We start from the raw sequence: 20,916 nt of genomic DNA, 5'->3' as shown, positions 1-20,916 counted from the left end.
GTGGAGTGTTTATTTGTAATTAATTACATTCAGTGTTGGATCTGGGTCTGAAAGAGCCGTTGCAAGGTGCTTGCGGAGAGTAACCCAACATTCACAATTCAGTACATCAGATGGAGGAGCACAGCAGAGTGTCTGCAAAGCCTCTCGTCGAACCTAGAAAAAGGATCAATTTCTGATAAAAGTTTATTGGAAATGCTAACATGTTAAAGATAAAGCAAATGAATGTTAAAAGTACAGTGTGTGTGTATACATACATATATATATAATGACAAAGATCTTAAGATCTCAGAGTAGTGTTACATATGCCTACATGGGCAACTGAAAAACTGTGTAAATAATTTACTGTTAAGTCAGGTGAGAACAAAGGGAGTTTGCTAAGAAAAGGTGGCATTTTTCCAGCACTAAAAAAATGAACAGTTCATCTTGCTAGTTTTTTTTCCTATTTGTCGAAGCCAGTCAAAACATTCACTTATGCAATTTATTCTTCACCTGCCACTACGACAGAAAAGTACAACAGAAACATTGGCATCTGCAATGAAATAGTGGACACCAAATAAAACTCACAGAAGAACTCTTACCTCCTTTGGTTGACTTGGATCCATTTTTCCTACAATAGTCTGTAACTGTTCCTGATTCATAAATGTGTAGCTCTGCAGTAAAATATTAAATCACACTTATTAATTTTCTATTTACAGTTTTGTTAAAGGCTTTAATTAACAAATGCTTATCCGCAACACATGATGCAAAGAAATCTTTCATAGAAAGCTTCCATGTAACATGGAATCCAATGGTTTGAACATCAACTGAGCTTTGCTTATATTGATTAAAATCCTCAGCCAGTTGGACACTTGAAAATGCACAACACCTTCTGAATAAATTTTTACTACTGGATCTTATGGTAAATTTCATGCAACATAGAAACATAGAAGATAGAAGCAGAAGGAGGTCATTGGTCCTGCGAGCCTGCTCCGCCATGGCTGATCATCCAACTCAATAACCTAACCCTGCTTTTTCCCCATAAGAACATAAGAACATAAGAAATAGGAGCAGGAGTAGGCCATCTAGCCCTTCGAGCCTGCCCCGCCATTCAATAAGATCATGGCTGATCTGTCGCTGCTCAGTTCCACTTTCCCGCTTTCTCCCCATAACCCTTAATCCCCTCTCTTATCAAAAACCCATCAACCCGCGTCTTAAAAATATTTAGCGAGGCAGCCTCCACCACTTCAACAGGCAGAGAATTCCAGAGATTCACCACCCTTTGAGTGAAGAAGTTCCTCCTCAACTCCGTTCTAAACCACCCCCCTTTTATCTTGAGGCTGTGCCCCCTAGTCCTACTGTCTTTTTTGAGCGGGAAGAGTCTCTCCACCTCTATCCTGTCCATCCCATTCATCATCTTATACGTCTCAATGAGATCTCCCCTCATTCTTCTAAACTCTAACGAGTACAAGCCCAGTTTATTCAACCTCTCCTCATAGCTCAACCCCCTCAACTCCGGTATCAGCCTAGTAAACCTCCTCTGCACTCCCTCCAAGGCCAAAATATCTTTGCGCAGGTGCGGCGCCCAAAACTGCACACAGTACTCCAGCTGCGGCCTCACCAATGCCCTATACAGCTGCAGCAAGACCTCCCTACTTTTATATTCAATCCCCCTAACCTTTGATCCCATTTGCCCCACGTGCTACATCCAGCTGCACCTTGAATACATTCAATGTTTTGGCATCAACTACTTCCTGTGATAATGAATTCCACAGGCTCACCACTCTTTGGGTGAAGAAATGTCTCCTCACCTCCATCTAAATGGTCTACCCTGAATCCTCAGGCTGTGACCCCTGGTTCTGGACTCCCCCACCATTGGGAATATCCATGTACTACATGGTATATTAGATATATGTTACATATAATAACTCGAAGGGCCAATGGCCTCCTCCTGCTCCGAGCTTCTATGTTTTTATGTTTCGATGTATATATTAGTTACTTCAGATTTGTGTTCCTCTGACTATAAGCTTACTACTAGTTTCACAAGTGTCAAAAAATGCAGTCATGGGACAAGATGTGCAATCTCCATCCCAATCACACTTAAATAACACAGCACTGAAAGTTGTGAACTACTTCTGCTATCTTGGGTCCATGATGACAGACAATCTTTGATGCAGACATAGGGAAAGCAGCTACCACCTTTGACCGAGCCATGAAACATGCATGCAATAACATCAAGCCGACCCTTAGGATTGAGCTGGTGGGTTATAAGGCCGATGCTCTCAGTACCTTGCTCTATGGCTATGAAACATGGACTACTTACAGCTAACAAGAAGTTCAAATGCTATGTAGAGTAATTATATTGATTCTTACGAAATTAATGAACAAATAACAGGATAAGCGTGCAAATTTTCCAAAGATTCTTGACACATGAAATACACAATTAGCAGCCACCATCCATTATTATTAGCCATGGAATACAGGAAATGCAAAATGAGAAAATACCATTTACAATTCTCAAATAAAAACAGAAAATTGAGATACGACTAAATCCTTTTTTAATTCAGATTTTCAGCATCCACCATATATTTCTTTTGCACCCATATAATTTTCATTCGACCAGCCTGATAGATCATAAAATCCCGACAGTGCAGGAGGCCATTCGGCCCATCAAGCCAGCATTGACAACAATCCCACCCTGGCCCTATTCCATAACCCCATATACTTACCTTGCTAATTCCAATGACACTAAGTGGGTGATCTTACCAAAAAAAGTCTTAAGTACAAAACGAGCATAAATGTGCGTGTGCATCGTGCCCATTTTTTGGGCGAACTCGTGGACATAATCAAATGACACTTAGAAAAAATAAGCTCAAATGTGATTCGCACCAGCCAGGGGGTGGGGGCAGAGCCTACTCACGGCAGGAAGCTGGCTGCTGAGCACTAGGGGCGGCATTGCGCACATGTCCCAGTGTCATCCCCTCCCCCCGATACCTCCCTGACTGATCGCCGTTAACCACCCCCCAATTGCCCCCAGCCAATCCACAATATCCCCCAATGCAGAGTACCCCCCACCCTGCCTCCCAGACATGGTCCCACCCCCTTCAGGCTTCACCGCTCCTCTTGGGCCCTCGTACCACCAGTGAGGGTATCATGTCAGGTTACTGTTGGCGAAGACCAAACATGATCCTCACTGGGGTGAAGATCTCCACTGGCGAGCAGGTGAGCCCAGACAATAGCATCCAAGATTCATTCTTTAGAATAAAAGAATCCCTTTCACTAGACAGGGCAGACATTATCGTGAGAGGTGAGAAACTGTGTGCAAACGCGATTTTTCACCTCCTGTCTTATCTTACTAGCTCACTATGCTGATCAACCAATGGAACGAGCTGGTAAGATCACATCCCCAAGGGTCAATTTAGCATGGCAAACCAACCCAACCCACACATTTGGATTGTTGGAGGAAACCCACTCAAACATAGGGAAAACATGCAAACTCCACATAATCACCTAAGGCCAGAATTGAACCGGAGTCCCTGGCGCCGTGAGGCAGAAATACTAACCATTGTGCCACCATGTCACCTTGCATGATGCATAATTGGAATTGGAACAATTAATTTCTAATAACTAATCTTCAATAGATGCAGAAATAAAAACATAGAAAATAAGAGTAGGCCATTCAGCCTTCAAGCCTGCTCTGCCATTCAGTATAATCATGGATGATCATCCAATTCAAGAGCCTGATCCTGCCTTCCCCCATATATTTCTTTCACTCCAAGAGCTATAACTTCTTGAAAATATTCTGTGTTTTGGTTCAACTGTTCCCTGTACTAGAGAATTCCACAGGCTTTCCACTCTCTGGGTAAAGAAACATCTCCTCTTCTCAGTGCTAAAATTATTCTTGGATAACGCTGAAGTTAAAGTTTATTTATTAGTCACAAATAGGCTTAAATTAACACTGCAATGAAGTTACTGTGAAGATACCTGTGAAGATAGTTGCAACATTCCAGCGCCTGTTCAGGTACACTGAGGGAGAATTTCGCATGGCCAATGCATCAAACCAGCACATCTTTCAGATTATGGATAGAATCCGAAGTACCTGGAGGAAACCCACGCATGCATGGGGAGAACATGCAAACTCCTCACAGAAAGTGACCTAAGCTGGAAATCAAACCCAGGTCCCTGGTGCTGTGAGACAGCAGTGCCAACCACTGTGTCGCTATGCCACCCATATGACTCCCGGTTCTGCACTCCCCACCACTGGGAACTTCTTTCCGACATCTACTCTTTCAGAATTTTATAGGTTTCCTTGAGATTCCTCATCATCCTTGAACTCCGGCAAACATAATCCTAATCAATTCAATATCTTCTTATACGTCAGTCCTGCCATCCCGGGAGTCAGTCTTGTAAACCTTTGCTGCACTCCCTCTACATCAAGAATGTCCTTCCTCAGATAAGGAGACCAAAACTGCACACAATATTCCAAGCGTGGTCTCACCAAGGACCTGTATAATTGGAGCAAGACATCCCCGCTCCTGTAGTCAAATCCTCTTGCTATGAAGGCCAACATACCATTTGCCTTCTTTACTGCCTGCTGCACCTGCATGCTTACCTTCAGCAACTGGTGTACAAGGACACCGAAGTCTCACTGCACATTCCACTCTCTCAACTTATAGCCATTCAGATAATAATGTCTTTCTGTTTTTGTTGCCAATATGGATAACCTCACACTTATCCACATTATTCTGCAACAGCCATGATTTGTTCCCTCATTCCGTTTGACAGATGGAAGCCCAGTAGTAGAGAGCTTTAGGAAATAAGGCCAAAATCACCATTTGCTTCACAAACATGCACAAATTGTGTCTTAAATTACTCATATACTGTATTCCAAAATTTTATTTTCTGAAATAATTGATCTAATTTGCACTTCCAAATATCAAAAGAGCTGAATATCATGGGGCCTCAAGGTTACACATCATGTCAGAACCATAAATCACGTAATTAGCAAGGTACCTGTGATATTAATTGCTGGTCCAAAATGACTGATTAAGGTAGGATTAACCTGCATCAACTTCATACATCTAGCCACTTCTTGACACATCATAAACCTACAACTGTAAGATGGTAACCTTGTCAAGGCTAATGACAGAGTCCCACAAATCACCCAGCAATTGGTGGAGAATTGGAACTTGTGGCACATAACTTCTTCACTGCAAATTGATGCAGTTATGAATAAATAATGGTAAACATATTTTTCTAACAATTACTGTCCAATTCGGTTTTTTGATCAACATTCTCTTTTTTAGAAGAGTGAGAAAGAGAGAAGTGCACAGATACACAAATGCAGACAACGCAACTTCTTTCTTCATTTCAGAAGGAGAAAATCAAATTAAGGTGATAGGTCACTAGCCTTTAGCATCCAACCTTGGGAGAACTGAGTGGAATGGATGGAGGATTAAGGACAAGCTGAGTCACCATAGAGCAAGGTAAGAGAAGGACACAACGTTGTGTGGGTCAAAGAAGATGAATTAGGAAAAGAAAGCAGTAAATAGGATAGGGTATTTATAAGAGGAAGAGGAGTAGTAGTAGTGTGACAGATACTGCGCCTTTCAATCTTGTGGCTGCAATCAGCTCCCAAGATGCCTGAGTAAAGAGGCCCAAGCTTACCATGGTGATCCCCATCCTGTACCCTGATTAGTTCCCTGGGTCATATGATTCTTACTCGGCTGATGAATCCTTCAAGGGGCTACCACCATACCTCTCTTGCTCAAGGTCCTTTCATACAAATGTTTATACTTAATTTACCCAGTCCAAGATAATTCAACATTTATGCCACCAGAGCAAGGTTTCTTATTGTGATATGTCCCCAGCTTGTCCTCTAATTCTTTTATTTTTGTTCTATGCTTTTAAAACTGTACACTCTTGTTATGACTAACACCATGTTCTGTACCCTCTCCGTTCTTTCTCCCCTATGTATGGTATGTTTTGTATGTGAGCAAGAAACAATACTTTTCACTGTATCCCATGTTATGGCTCAAGCTAGAAACTTCAGTGTTTTATGAACTCCGCCTGAATCATAGGTTTTATATCTTGAATTTGGCTAGGATAAGCATATGTTCCACTTCTGTTATGATTCAAAAGACTCACTAGGGAGCTCTCGTCAAACAATTTGATTAAAGAATGTAGTTAATATATATGGAACGAAAATCAGCAACAACCTTTATCAATTACAAGCAAAAACAAAACAACCACAATAATGTATAACCCTTAACCATTATATGCATCAGATGTTCCAATCAAAACCAATATCCAATAAACAAAACACTTTAAACAGATTTATCACTTCACAGACTAAAGCTCACTTGATTTTGGAATCCAGTTCCCTGGGTTGAATGCTGATTTCAAATGATCTTGAAAATTCAGAGCAGGTTGTAGTCAGAACAGTTTCCCAAATCACAGATTTTTTTTACTGCAGCAGAGCAACAAACCTTTCTTTCAGCTAACATAATATTTTCAAAGCAAAAGAGAAAGAGACTTATTTTCCAGCTTGCTTTTAAGACTACCTCGAACACTGCTGCCAAAACAAAACAAAGTTGGAAAACTTCAGACACCTGACCTGCCCAGTTTTTTTTTCCTCCTTCCAATAATGACATCACCCATGCTTAAAAAAAACCTTCTAATGGTACACTAACTTCACTAAGTACACATGACAATAATAAATCAAATCAAATTTAGTCAATTATAAATTAAGTCTTTCATGGAATTTCCAAATCCTTGCTGAACAGTGTAATTCTTTGGTCTGGGATGTTTCCACAGGATTGCTGCCACTGAAAATAGAATGATAGATGCCTCTTCAGGCACAGGCAGTTCAATCTTATCAGTTTCCATGGAGATGTTGGTTGCACCTATCACAGGCTGACCAGGTACTTCAGTGCTATAACAGTCAGCAACATTTCCTGATGACAAAACTGGCTGCTGAGGCATCTCTCTCATTTTCAAATGGTTTATGAATTTTTGGACGATCCTTTCTTCTATGTCCACTGGATAAGACAGAGGTCTGATTTTTGAGACAATTCAACTCAACCCACTACCAAAATTCTTCACATGCACATTGTCCACCAACATAAACAACAGTGTTGACTAACATGAATCATGATTTACTTTCTGGCTGTTTTGACATGCCTTTACCCTCCCCGGCAAATTTAGAAACTCAAGGCTCAGTCTCGTTCTGAGATGGTGTTTCATTAACAGCTTTGCTGGTGGGAATCTTACTGTTTCAAGTGGAGTTGTCCTGGTAACCAAGAAGGAAGCATGAGATTCTGGTCTCCAGCAGTCCTCCTTGCTGCTTCTTTAGGCCAGATTTATAAGTTTAGATGGCTTAGTCAGGTAGTCCGTTGGATGCTGGGTGGTAAGGCACAGTCCTAATGTGATTTATATCATTGAATGTGAAGTTTTGAAACTCAGCACTTGTGAAGCCTGTTTCACTGTTAGACATCATGGGCCCGATTTTACCATTGTGATGCGTGAGTTTTGGAAACGAAAAGTTGGTAAAAGTCGAGTGTGAGGCGAGCAGCACGATCCGCTCCCACCTCCGTGCTGGTTCCCTCTTTACCAATACCCGAAAATGGTCTCGATCAAGACATGCATGCATTTAAATTGACTTAATGAGCTGCACGTCCAACCCTTAGTTAGCCCACACTTGAATATAGTGTTCAATTCTGGTCACCACGCTACTAGAAAGAGGTGGAGGCTTTGTTGAGGGTACAGAAAAGATTTACCAGGATATTGCCTGGTATGGAGGGCATTAGCTATGAGGAGGGGTTGGAAAAGCTTGGTTTGTTCTCACTGGAGCGACGGAGGTCAAGGGGCAACCTGATAGAAGTCTGCAAGATTATGAGGGGCACGGACAGAGTGGATAGTCAGAAGCTTTTTCCCAGGGTGGAAGAGTCAATTACCAGGGGGCACAGGTTTAAGAAGATGTACGAGGCAAGATTTTTTAAGCAGAGGGTGGTGGGTGCCTGGAACTTGCTGCCACGGAAGGTAGTGAAAGCAGATACGATAGTCAGTTTTAAGGGGAATCCGGACAAATACATGAATAGGATGGGAATAGAGAGATATAGTCCCTGGAAGGGTAGGGGGCTTTGGTTCAGTCAGGCAGCATGGTCGGTGCAGGTTTGGAGGGCCGAAGGGCCTGTTCCTGTGCTGGAATTTTCTTTGTTCTTACTGGCACTTTCCCCTTTACCACCACATTTGCCCATCCAGAATCGCCAAGAAACAGACATGCTCCACAAAAGTCCAATTTGGGCACACTAGTTTGTGATAAGGTGGGTGCCTGGTGTCCAACGGCTCTCTGCTTGAGATCGGTGGTGGAAGGGGGGTCCGCTGCCATTCTGCCTGAGATCAGTTAGGGGGAAGGGGAGCCTGTTGTCACTCTACCCAAAATTGTTTGGTTGGTGGGGGGGAGAGGAGAGAGAGTGGGTTGGTTGGATCATTCTGCTGGAGATCAGTGGGAGGGAAAAGGGTGGAGGGGTCCACGATCGATTTGGATGGTGGGGGATTGGGGGGATAAGGGGGATCAGTTATGTTGTGGGGTGGGGCAACGTCTGTGGGGGCTAAGAGAGGCATTGTCCGGCCTGGGACGGATGTGGCTGGAGAGCATTATTCCATCAATTTTTTTCTGCGCATTCGCAGTTGGAGGCGCCGATCAGAGCTGCAGGATTTTGGGTGCGTTAAGCCCTGCCCACAGGCTTGTGCAGCACAATTCAGAATTGCTGATATTTTTGTAGGCAGAGCGTGTAGGGGGGTGTCTGAGAACGGGTCTAAAAGTCGGATCTGAAACGCTCCCAGTTTCAAGTCCGCCCAGCACTAGAATGAAAATGGTAAAATAAGATAGATTTCAGGTATTCTGTGGGTGGAAAAATCATTGGTGTAACCTTTCAATGGTGTGTGACATAGGAGACTCCACCTCAATAACTTAATGTGCATCAACAAGCAGAAACATTGTGCCCATTAATGGACGAACACTATCAACATGGACTATTACTCATGGCCATTCCCGAGGGTGGAAAGGTAGGCAGCTATGTGCATCTGCATTTGTTATGGGTGTTCAATAGAAACACTTACACTGCAGAAGGAGGCCATTCAGCCCCTCATGTCTGCACCAGCTCTCTGACAGTACATCTTATCCAGGCCCTCTCCCCCATGCCCTATCCCTGTAACCTCACACATTTACCATGGATAATCCATCTAACCTACACATCTTGAGGTGGTGATGGCTTAGTGGTAGTATCATTCAACTGTTAATTCAGAAACCCAGATAATGCTCTGGGAACCTGGGTTCGAATCCCATCAGGCCAGGTGGTGGAATATGAATTCAATTTTTAAAAAATCTGGTATTAAGAGTCTACTGATGAACATGAAACCACTGTTGAATGTCGAAAAACCCCATCTGGTTCACTAATATTCTTTAGGGAGTTGGACACTTTAGGAACTTTCAAGCGGTTATTGGATAGCACATGGAGCACACCAGAGTGATAGGGAGGGGGCATAGCTTGGCACAACATTGAGGGCCGAAGGGCCTGTACTATGTTGTTACGTTCTATGTTCAAATCTATTTTTTTTTAAATGTTGTCATGTAGTCTGTCATAAATATATCATATCTAATCTTATATACATGTAATCTTTCTAGGAACACTAGAAAAGAGTCTGTTTATGTTTAGTTACTCTGTCTCAATCTTCAGTTTTGAACGTCACAAATCATGCCATAATTTTACAACAAAAAAAAATGCAGAAGCTGCAAATCTGATATGAAAAACAAAAATGTTAGAAATACGCAGGAGGTTTAGCTGCACTTGTGGAGACAAAAAATTCAATTAGTATTTCAGGCCTATGACTTTAAGGACATTGACATAACGTATTAACTGTTTCTCTTCACAAATGCTGCCAGTCTTGGGTATTTCCACCCAACAACTTTACCTGTTTTAACAAAAACAGCACCAATTTTTCAATCTTTTTGTATTTTATTCCCTGATATCAGGCATCATTTCAATGAGTTCATGTACCATCTCCATGGCTTCAACATCCTCTGTATCAACTAGACTATACTCTTAACTATGGTGTTCTGAAGCTTTTACATAGATTCATTTTGGGGGAGGGAAGGCTAGAGAAAGGGAGGATTGAACAGGGAAACATGTTGGGAACACCTAATCACAATGTACAAAATGCTACTCAGTGAATGGCAGGAGGTGGGGGGGGGGTTGTGGCTGTGAGATAGGGTCAAATTCACTATAAAACAGTTCATTAGGTGAAGGCAAGGAAGTTCTGATATGCCTTCCATTTTCCTCAACCAAGGACCTCCCCCTCCCACCAACCAACACAGCACCCTACCCCCACAACAGGGCTTTCAATTGGGACCCATTTCCCACACTTCTGCTCTCAATCCTTCTCCTCTTTCCCAAAGTCACGGTACAGTTCCCGTTGTCTTCACCTTCTACACTATCAGCCTGCCGTAATCAACAGATCACCCTCTCCCATTTCTACCAGCACTAGCATGATGTCATCACCAAAGACATCTTCCCCCTTTCCTCCCAACAATCCAAAAGCACTGTTCATTCTGCAACACCCTGAACCATTCCTCAAATCAACCCAAAAAAAAGCATCCTTTCCTATTCCCTTCTCTTATCCTTTCTCAGGGAGATTAATATTTATATTAATAATTATCGAGGAGAGTAGTAGCCATATTAACAATTCTTAAGTGAAAAAGTTTAAAGAGGCAAATCACAAAAAACCTGCACACAGTTTAGTTGCACAGGGGAATTTCACAGTATCTTCATTGCAATGTTAATGTAAGCTTTACTTGTGACTAAACTTTAAACTTTAGATATGCATATCAGGATGGTCGACTGATAGTTCCTGACGAAGAAAGACTGTCCAAGTGACAGATCTGACCTTCAGGTCGTATGAGATTGTTTAGGTCTCTGGCTGGGAAAGGCTATTAAACCAGACATTTGGATATGGGAGGATTGATTTGTGAGCTAAAATTCAGACACAGCTGGCTTGTCAAAAGATAGCATGAGCAATTCGATTCACTCCATGTGATATCAAGAAATGGCTGAAGGCGCTGAATACTGCAAAGGCAATGGGCCATGCTAACATTCTGGCAACAATACTGAAGATTTGTGCTCCAGAACTAGCTACGCCATTAGGGAAGCTGTTCCAGTATAGCCACAATATTGGCTCTGCCCCAGGAACATGGAGAAATGCCCAGCATGTCCTGTTGACAAAAAGCAGCACAAATCCATCCTAGCCAATTACCATCCCATCAATTTACCCTCAAAGTGATAGAAGGGATCATCAACAGTGCTATTAAGCAGTACCTACTCAGCAATCAATTTGGGTTCTGCCAAGGCCACTCAGCTGCTGACCTCATTATAGCATTAGGCCACACATTGACACAAGTGTGGAATTCTTTGGGGGGGGGGGGGAGGAGGAGAGAGAGGGGGGGGGGTGGGTGGTGGTGGTGGTGGTATGAGGCTTGACACAAGGCCACATTTGACCAAGTATGGCATCAAGAAGCCCTAGCAAAGCTGCAGTCAATAGAAATCAGGGGAAAACTTTCCACTGGCTGAAAGCAAGCCTGGAACAAAAGAAGGTGGCTGTAGTTACTGTCGGTCAACTATCTCTGTCCCAAACATCATTGCAGGAGTTCCTTAGGATTGGTGTCCTGGCCCAACCATCTCCAGCTTCTTCATCAATGACTTTCCTTCCATTGTAAAGTTAGCACTGGGGAAGTTCACTGATAATGAACCAATATTCAGCACCATCCACAACCCCTCAGATATTGAGGTACACGCAACAAGATCTGAACAACATTCAGGATTGGGCTGGTAAGTGGCTCAAAACATTCACACCACACACGTCAGGCAATGACTATCTCCAACAAAAGAGAATCCAACCATTTCTTTTTGACATTAAATGACAGTACCATCACTGAATCCCCCACTATCAACATCCTGTGGGTTACTATTGGTCAGAAATTCATCTAGACTAGCTATAGAAATAATGTTTAAAGGAGCAGGTCAGAGGCTGGGAATTCTGCAGAGAGCAACTCGCCTCCTGACTTAACAAAGCCTGTCCCCTGCCTACACAGCACAAGTCAGGAATGTGATGAAATACTCCCCATTTGCCTGGAAGAGTGCAGGTCCAATTGCATTCAAGAAGCTTGACACCAACCAGGACAAAACAACCTGCTTGACTGGCATCCTATCTGCCACCTTCAATTCACTCCACCATCGATGGACAGTGGCACCAATTCATACCATCTCCAAGATGCAATGCAGCAACTCAACAAAGCCCCTCTGACTGCACCTCTCAAACCTAACAACCTCTACCAGCTAGAAAGACAAGGGCAACCGATGCACGGCAACACCACCACCTCCAAGTTTACGACCTATTAGGGGATTTTCACAGCAACTTAATTGCAGTGTTAATGCAAGCCTACTTGTGACACTAATAAATAGACTTAAACCTAAAGTTCCCTTTGAAGCCACTCATCATCCTGCCTTGAAATTATATTGCTGTTCCTTCACTGTCGCTGGGTTAAAATCTTGGAACTCTCTTTCGTAGTAGCACTGTGGGTGCAACTGCATGCACCACATTGACTGTAGTGGTTTAATAAGGCAGCTCACCACCACTTCCTAAAGGCAATAAAACTGGGCAATAAAAATGCTGGTCTAGCCAATGAGGACCAGCCTACATCCCATGAGAGAATGAAAAAAACACTACTTGGATTAGAAAATGAAGCATTGCTGACCTGTAATTCAGAATTGCCAGCTACCATGTACAACCTGCCTATTTTTCAATATTATCGGAAATTATTAATGACTGCAATTTTCTTTTTGAACACTACAGCACCTTTACATCAATTACAGTAATTAAACTTATTGTTTCCAACAGAAAGTTCATTAACAGCCAAGTGTGCGATTCATAGTCATGTGATGCATGGCTAGCACTAACACTGAATCAGCAGAGACAGTAGCCTGTTCCATCTCCTTCAGGAGTTCGGCTCAAGTTCTAACTTCAACTTCATAATTCTTATTACTGAGCAATTTGAGACAACAAAACAATTCCACAGATTTGCGGACTGAGAGTTTGCCAAGAATCACTGATTGCATCAACTGATTGCTATTGGCTCCTTATGCACAACTTATGTCTCACATTATGGATTTTGAACTCAATCTTTTGCTAGCATGCAATTATAATTGAATAATGCAATGAAATGTCCCATTTCTGGGGAGCTCCTCTTCAGGTTTTCATCTTATTTGAAGGGAAGTTAGTGTAGAAAGAAACATGTCTACTCGAAAGAGCAGGGATATGCTTTGTAACCATGTCCAAGATACCTTTGTATCAATGTAAACACAAGTAGGGCAAAAGTACAACTAAATTCATGCTACAAAATAATTATTCATGCTACAAACAGATGGATTATCAATCAGCACAAATTCACAAATTCAGATCTTGTGGAGGAAGAAGTGAATTTCTTAGTACTCTCCATCAGCATGCTCTAATTCAATCTGAAAAGAGTAACAGACTGATCAGAAGTTAGTTGTGGAATCAGCAATGCAGCAAAAGAAACTAATTCAGCAGGCACTAATTCATAATGGCTTCCAACATATGTCACAGCTAACTCACAACTGCAAAGTAACAGCACCTTAACTATCTTCTATCCTTTCAGGTTTGATCCTTCCAATTTGATGTACTGCAATTTCCAAGTTTAACAGAGGCATTGACAAATAGCCAGTGCAACATTTAAATCAAGTTGTTAATTTATTTTACCAATTGTATCATTTATGAATGTTGTCAGCTTAAATTCTTCTTCATTTGCTGGCCCATTGCAAGGGGGTTGTAGCTAATGCTTTAACCCACGTGTTGAATACAGTAAAATCATGTAATAAATGGTCTTTGTAGCACTTAAAAATCAAAATGAAACTTCAGCTAGCCTCTTCATAGTACACACACAGTAATTTCCAGAATTTAATACGTAATGAAACATTACTTGGAACAAAATGCTTTTGTCAGAATTAAAGTAAAATGATCGATATTCAGTTTCTAAAAAAGTTTTAAGTGATTGACAAAGATGACTATTTTTAATTAAAAGTATTATGAAGCAAGAAAAGAAAATTAGAAACTCATCTGTAATACATCTATAGCTGCCTTAGATAATGGATGCATTTGTCACTCTCTAGAAGAAAAATAACTCAAATGAGTTTTTGATTCATCGAGTAGTTTGAACAGCCATTATACAGGTGATCCCAAAACTCAGACACTGTAACAGCTCAATTGGCCAAGACTGTGCCAACTGTCAGGATACTTGTAACATGATGGAAGAGCTCTGAATGAGAATGGCAGTAAAAATGGAAAAGGCAAGTAGAACAGCTGACAGCAAAAAAACTTTGCAAGTCTTAAATGAGCTTTTGAAAAGAGAGTGAAAAAGAATCAGTGGATCAGAACTAGCAAAGGGCAAGGGCGGAAGAGAGAACAATGGAGGGGGGAACCAAGTTTGGCACAGGTGTTTTAATTTGAGAATTTAAACTCAGCATTTTAAAATCTGAAAATTACGAAGTTAGTACCAGTAAAAATGACCATGAAGTTACTGGATTGTCATAAAAACCTAACTGGTTCACTCATGCTTTTTAGGGAAAATAAATACCGTCACCATTTAGTCTGGCTTATATGTGATTCATCACCAAAATGGCTGGCTCTTAACTGCCCTCTGACAAAGCTTGCACGCCATTCACTCGTATCATGATTTAATGAGGAGTATAGGAGAGCATGCCAGGAGCAACACCATGAATCCCTAGAAATGAGGTACCAGCATGGCGAAGCGACAACAAAGAGCCAACACACATATTATACAAGGGAAGCTACATGTGATAGAACTAAGAGGTCCCACGACTACTGGATTAGATCAAACCTGCAGTCCTATCACATCAAATTGAGAGTGGTGGTGGACAATTAAACAATTAACTGGAAGAGGCCGAGACTCTGCATCAAAACTATCTTCAACGATTGGAGAGTGAGTACACCTAAGCAAAAGGCAAGACCGAAACATTTCCAATCTTCCTTAACTAGACATTCCAAACGGATCAGCAATTTTGGCCTCCTCCTGAGGTCCCCAACATCACAGGTACCTCTCATCAACCAATTCAATTTACGTCAATTTTTTAAAATTATCTGTTAAGGGGACAAGGGGATCGCTAGCTGGATCATCCTTGAGGGCATTTAAGAGTCAACCATATTGCTGTAGGTCTGGAGTCACATGTAGCCCATACCAGGTAAGGGCGACAGATTTCCTTCCCAAAGGACGTTAATGAACCAGATAGGTTTTTACAACAAGTGACAATGGTTTCATGGTCATCATCAGATTTTTAATGCTAGATTTTTATTGAATTGAAATTTCACATCTGCCAGGGTAGGATTCGAATCTGCGTCCTCAGAACATTACTCTGAATCTCTAGATTAATAATGCAGTGACAATACTACTACTCCACTTCCTTGTCGATATAAAGAAAATGATGAAAGGTACTGAATGCTGCGATGGCTACAGGTGAAGACAATATACCCAGCTGTAGTACTGAAGACTTATGTTCCAGAGCTAGCTATGCCCCAGCCCCGTTCACCCAGCTTAGCTACAACACAAAAAAATATACAAAAAATTGTCCAAGTATGCCTTGTCCACAAAAAGGACAAATCCAATCCTGCCAATTACCCCCACATCAGTCCACTCTCAACCAAAGTAAAGGAAGGCGTTACTCAGTGTTATCACGCAACCCTGACTCAGCAATTACCCAACCAACAATGCTCCATTTGGGTTCTGCCAGAAGAACTTGGCTCCAAACTTTATTGGTCCAAACTCCAATTTTATTAATGATCTGGATGAGGGTATAGTTGGGTGGATTAGTAAATTTGCTGATGACACCAAAGTCAGAGGTGTGGTAGATAGTGATGAAGGGTGTCATAGTTTGCAGGAAGACTTAGACAGGTTGCAGAGCTGGGCCGAGAGGTGGCGGATGGAGTTTAATGCGGAGAAGTGTGAGGTAATTCACTTTGGTAGGAATAACAGATGTGTCGAGTATAGGGTTAACGGGAGGACTTTGAATAGTGTGGATGAGCAGAGGGATCTAGGTGTATGTGTACATAGATCCCTGAAAGTTGGGAGTCAAGTAGATAAGGTTGTTAAGAAGGCGTACGGTGTCTTGGCGTTTATTGGTAGGGGGATTGAATTTAGGAGTCGCAGCGTCATGTTGCAACTGTACACAACTCTGGTGCGGCCGCACTTGGAGTACTGTGTGCAGTTCTGGTCCCCACATTACAGGAAGGATGTGGAGGCTTTGGAGAGGGTGCAGAGGAGGTTTACCAGGATGTTGCCTGGTATGGAGGGAAGGTCCTATGAGGAGAGGCTGAGGGATTTGGGGTTGTTTTTGCTGGAAAGAAGGCGGCTAAGAGGGGATCTTATTGAAACATATAAGATGATTAGAGGTTTAGATAGGGTGGATAGTAATAGCCTTTTTCCTCTGATGGAGAAATCTAGCACGAGGGGGCATGGCTTTAAATTAAGGGGTGGTAGTTATAGGACGGATGTCAGGGGTAGGTTCTTTACCCAGAGAGTGGTGAGGGATTGGAATGCCCTGCCTGCTGCAGTTGTAAATGCGCCTAGTTTGGGGGCGTTTAAGAGATCCGTGGATAGGTTTACGGACGAAAAGGGATTGGTTTAGGTTAGTGGGTCATTGTTTTGTAACTGGTCGGTGCAACATCGTGGGCCGAAGGGCCTGTTCTGCGCTGTAATGTTCTATGTTAAACCTACTTCACCCTTGATCCTAATAATAAGTAATTAGCCATTGATACAAAGGGTTCTCCATATCCACCCTGTCAAGACCACTCAGGATCTTCTTGGGAAAATTTAAATTTCAGCAAACCTGTACAGCCCATCAGACAGGCTGTGGAGCAGAAGCAGAATAAGGCTTTTAAGTTTTAAGTATAAGTTCATGCATTAATGTCACAAGTAGGCTTATATTAACACTGCAATGAAGTTACTGTGAAAATCCCCAAGTCAACCACATTCCGACACCTGTTCAGGTATACTGAGGGAGAATTTAGCATGGCCAATTCACCTAATCAGCACATCTTTGGACTATGGGACGAAACCAGAGCACAATCCACGCAGACACGAGGAGAGCATGCAAACTCCACAGCTGAGTCATGAAGGCTGGAATTGAACCTGAGTTCCTAGCACTGTGAAACATCAATGCTAACCACTGTGCGCCTCTTTAGAACATAGATAGAACATAGAACAGTACAGCACAATACAGGCCCTTCAGACCTCAATGTTGTGCCGAGCTACGTCCAAACCCAAGATCAAGCTATCCCACTCCCCATCATTCTGGTGTGCTCCATGTGCCTATCCAATAACCGCTTGAAAGTTCCTAAAGTGTCCAACTCCACTACCACAGCAGACAGTGCATTCCACACCCCAACCACTCTGAGGAAAGAATCTACCTCGGACATCCCTCCTATATCTCCCACAATGAACCTTATAGCTTTGTTTCCTAGTAACAGCTACATCCACCCGAGGAAATAGTTTCTGCACGTCCACTCTATTAATCCCCCGTTATCTTATAAACCTCTTAAGTCGCCTCTCATCTCCATTTGCTCTAAAGAGAAAAGCCCCAGCTCCCTCAATCTTTCCTCGTAAGACCTACCATCCAAACCAGGCAGCATCCTGGTAAATCTCCTCTGCACTCTCTCCGATGCTTCCACATCCTTCTTATAGTGGGGTGACCAGAATAGCACACAATATTCCAAATGTGGTCTCACCAAGGTCCGGTATAGTTGCAGCATAATCCCACGGCTCTTAAACTCAAACCCCCTGTTAATAAACGTTAGCACGCTATAAGCCTTCTTCATGGCTCTATCCCCTCGAGTGGCAACCTTCAGAGATCTGTAGATGTGAACTCCAAGATCTCTCTGCTCCTCCACATTCCTCAGAACCCTGCCGTAGACCCTGTAATCCGCATTCAAGTTTGTCCTACCAAAGTGAATCACTCCATCTGTCACTTTTCTGCCCAGCTCTGCATCCTATCAATGTCCCTTTGCAGCCTACAAGAGCCTTCCACCTCATCCACTAGTTCACCAATCTTGGTGTCATCAGCAAATTTACTAACCGACCCTTCAGCCCACTCTTCCAAGTCATTGATAAAAATCACAAATAGCAGAGGACCCAGCACTGATCCCTGTGGTACACTGCTGGTAACTGGCCTCCAGTCTGAAAATTTTCCCTCCACCACCACCTTCTATGAGACAGCCAGTTACTTATCCAATCAGCCAAATTTCCTTCTATCCCACACCTCCTTACTTTCTTCATCAGCCTACCATGGGGAACCTTATCAAACGCCTTACTAAAGTCCTTGTGTAGGACATCAACTGCTCTTCCTTCGTCTATACACTTAGTTACCACCTCAAAGAATTCAATCAAATTTGTGAGGCAGGACCTACCCCTCACAAAACCGTGCTGATTATCCTGGATTAAACTGCATCTTTCCAAATGGTCATAAATCCCATCTCTCAAGACCCTTTCCATTAACTTACCAACGACCAAAGTAAGACTAACTGGCCTATAATTACCAGAGTCATTCCAATTTCCTTTCTTGATGAGAGGAACAACATTCGCCATTCTCCAGTCTTCTGGCACAATCCCCCGTGGACAGTGAGGACCCAAAGATCAAAGCTAAAGGCTCTGCAATCTCATCCATTGCCTCCCGGAGTATCCTAGGATGTATCCCATCTAGCCCAGGGGACTTATCGACCCTCAGGTTTTTTGTTTGAGGTGCAAAGGAAATTTACCAAGAATAGCTTGATTTAATGCCAAAACCATAGTAAGACAGAAGCAGGAAAACATCCTGAAAAGATGGCAATCATAATTTTTCAATGTCTCCGTTACAGTGGGAAGAAAGTCCACAAGCAGGAAGAATGACCTGCCTGAACTGTGCAATGTCATAGCTGTGGTAAGTTTTGTCATTTTAAACTGATCTATAATTCCAGGAGACCTGTGTTTACAAGACAAAGGAGAAGTCTATCAAAGGGACCTTCTTCCAAGGAATTCATTACCTTGACAACGTGGAAACAACAAAATTTATTAAATGAAACAAAAATTATTTACAATGAAAACCAATCTTGGAATGTTGATATTGAGATAAGTCAGCATCTATACAAATTCTAACTACACACTAGAGCAAGAGTCTCATTATGAAGTATCATTATGAAGTGCTTTGAAAGATTAGTCATGGCACAAATCAATTCCTTCCTATCAGACTGCCTGGATCCACTACAGTTTGCCTATCGCAGGCAATAGGTCCACAGCAGATGCCACCTCCTTGGCCCTGCGCTCAACCCTGGAACACTTAGCTAACAAAGTCACCCATGTCAGACTCCTCTTCATAGCTCAGCCTTTCACACCACTGTTCCTATGAGGCTCATCTCCAAATTTTGCAGCCTGGGGCTTCGCTCCTCCCTCTGCAACTAACCCACAACTAACTCTCTCCTAACCAACAGACCATTGTCAGCAAGGATAGACAACGTACACCTCCTCCACGATCATCTCCAACACCAGTGCTCCACAAGGCTGTGTCTTCAGCCCCTTACTATGCTCCTTTAACTGTGTGGCCAAATTCCCCTCCACCTCGATTTTCAGGTTTGCTGATGACACCACGGTTGTGAATCTGATCTCAAACCATGACGAGACACAGTATAGGAAAATGATGAGAATCCGGTGAATTGGTGGACAACAATAACCTCTCTCAATGTCAACAAAATGAAGGAGACAGTCACCGACTTCAGGAAGCGTAATGGAGGGCATGCCCCTGTCTACATCAATGGAGACGAAGTAGAAATGGACGAGAGCTTCAGGTCCTGGCCTGGTCCCTCGATGCGAACACTGTAGTTAAGAAAACCCACCAGCAACTACTTTCTCCGGAGACTACAGAAATTTGGCAAATCTGCTACAACTCTCACCAAATTCTGCAGGTACACCATAGAGAGCATCCTTTCTGGTTGTATCTGCTTGGTATGGCTCCTGTTTTGTCCAAGACTATAAGAAACTACAAAAGGGTGTGAATGAAGCTCAGTCCATCACTCAAACCAGCCTCCAATCCACTGACACCATCTACACTTCCCGCTAGCTCAGAAAAACAGCCAGCATAATTAAGGACCCCGCGTATCCTGGACATTCTCTCTTCCAACAGGAAAAAAAACACAAAAGTTTTAGATCAGGTACCAACCAACTCAAAAACAGCTTTTTCCCTACTGCCAGACTTCTGAATGGACCTACCTTGCATTAAGTTGATTTTTCTCTACACCCCAGCTATGATCGTAACACTATATTCTGCACTCTCCTTTCCTTCCCTATGTACAGTATGCTTTGTCCATATTACATACAAGAAACAACACTTTTCACTGTATACTAATATGCGAGAATAATAAATCAAATCAAATCAGTGCTATCTGACAAAGTTTCATGATTGAATGCAACTTTCCTACAAGCAACTTCAAGGTGGGGGAGAAATCACATTAAAAGTGCAAAGACAGATGTAGGCTGTCCTTCATTATATTGGGAGAAAGATCATTGGTACATTGTATGTTCTTCCAAATCAGCAGAGTCCTTTATTAAAGGAGTTTTCTATTCGACTACAGCAGAAATTGGATTTGAAGCATTATGCAGTGAGCCATTCTTTATGAAAGAAACATCATCCCTAGGATCACAGGATGATAATACAGATCTTTCATTTTTCTTTGAAAACACACCAGAAGAGGCAGAAATCTCACCAAGTGAGATTCTAGACCTTAGTTTACTCTTTCAGAGACAAGCTCCAGTGAATGAAGCTGTCATAG

The 20,916-nt window shown here is 42.4% G+C and overlaps 1 protein-coding gene across 10 annotated transcripts in view; it reads right to left on the bottom strand.

The window, feature by feature from the left end:
- tbc1d32 (TBC1 domain family, member 32) overlaps positions 1 to 20,916 on the bottom strand; it is a 292,534-nt gene that overhangs the window by 225,382 nt on the left and 46,236 nt on the right. For 9 of the 10 annotated variants that reach the window (XR_013887018.1, XR_013887019.1, XR_013887020.1 and 6 more), the window contains 2 exons: positions 579 to 650; positions 28 to 153 (listed from right to left, as the gene is read on the bottom strand). Coding sequence is in view for 7 of the 10 variants with exons in the window: in XM_080192537.1 (XP_080048663.1) it covers positions 28 to 153; positions 579 to 650 (198 nt within the window). In the remaining 3 variants the exon portion in view is untranslated. The remainder of the gene's footprint in view (positions 1 to 27; positions 154 to 578; positions 651 to 20,916) is intronic. The other variant, XM_080192538.1, reaches the window with a different exon arrangement.

Source organism: Carcharhinus amblyrhynchos, chromosome 7 (genome assembly GCF_965287045.1).
Source record: "Carcharhinus amblyrhynchos chromosome 7, sCarAmb.v2.hapA, whole genome shotgun sequence".
Taxonomy (NCBI): Eukaryota; Metazoa; Chordata; class Chondrichthyes; order Carcharhiniformes; family Carcharhinidae; genus Carcharhinus; species Carcharhinus amblyrhynchos.
Note: the sequence above shows the minus strand (reverse complement) of the source record. Positions and strands in the feature narration are given on the sequence as shown.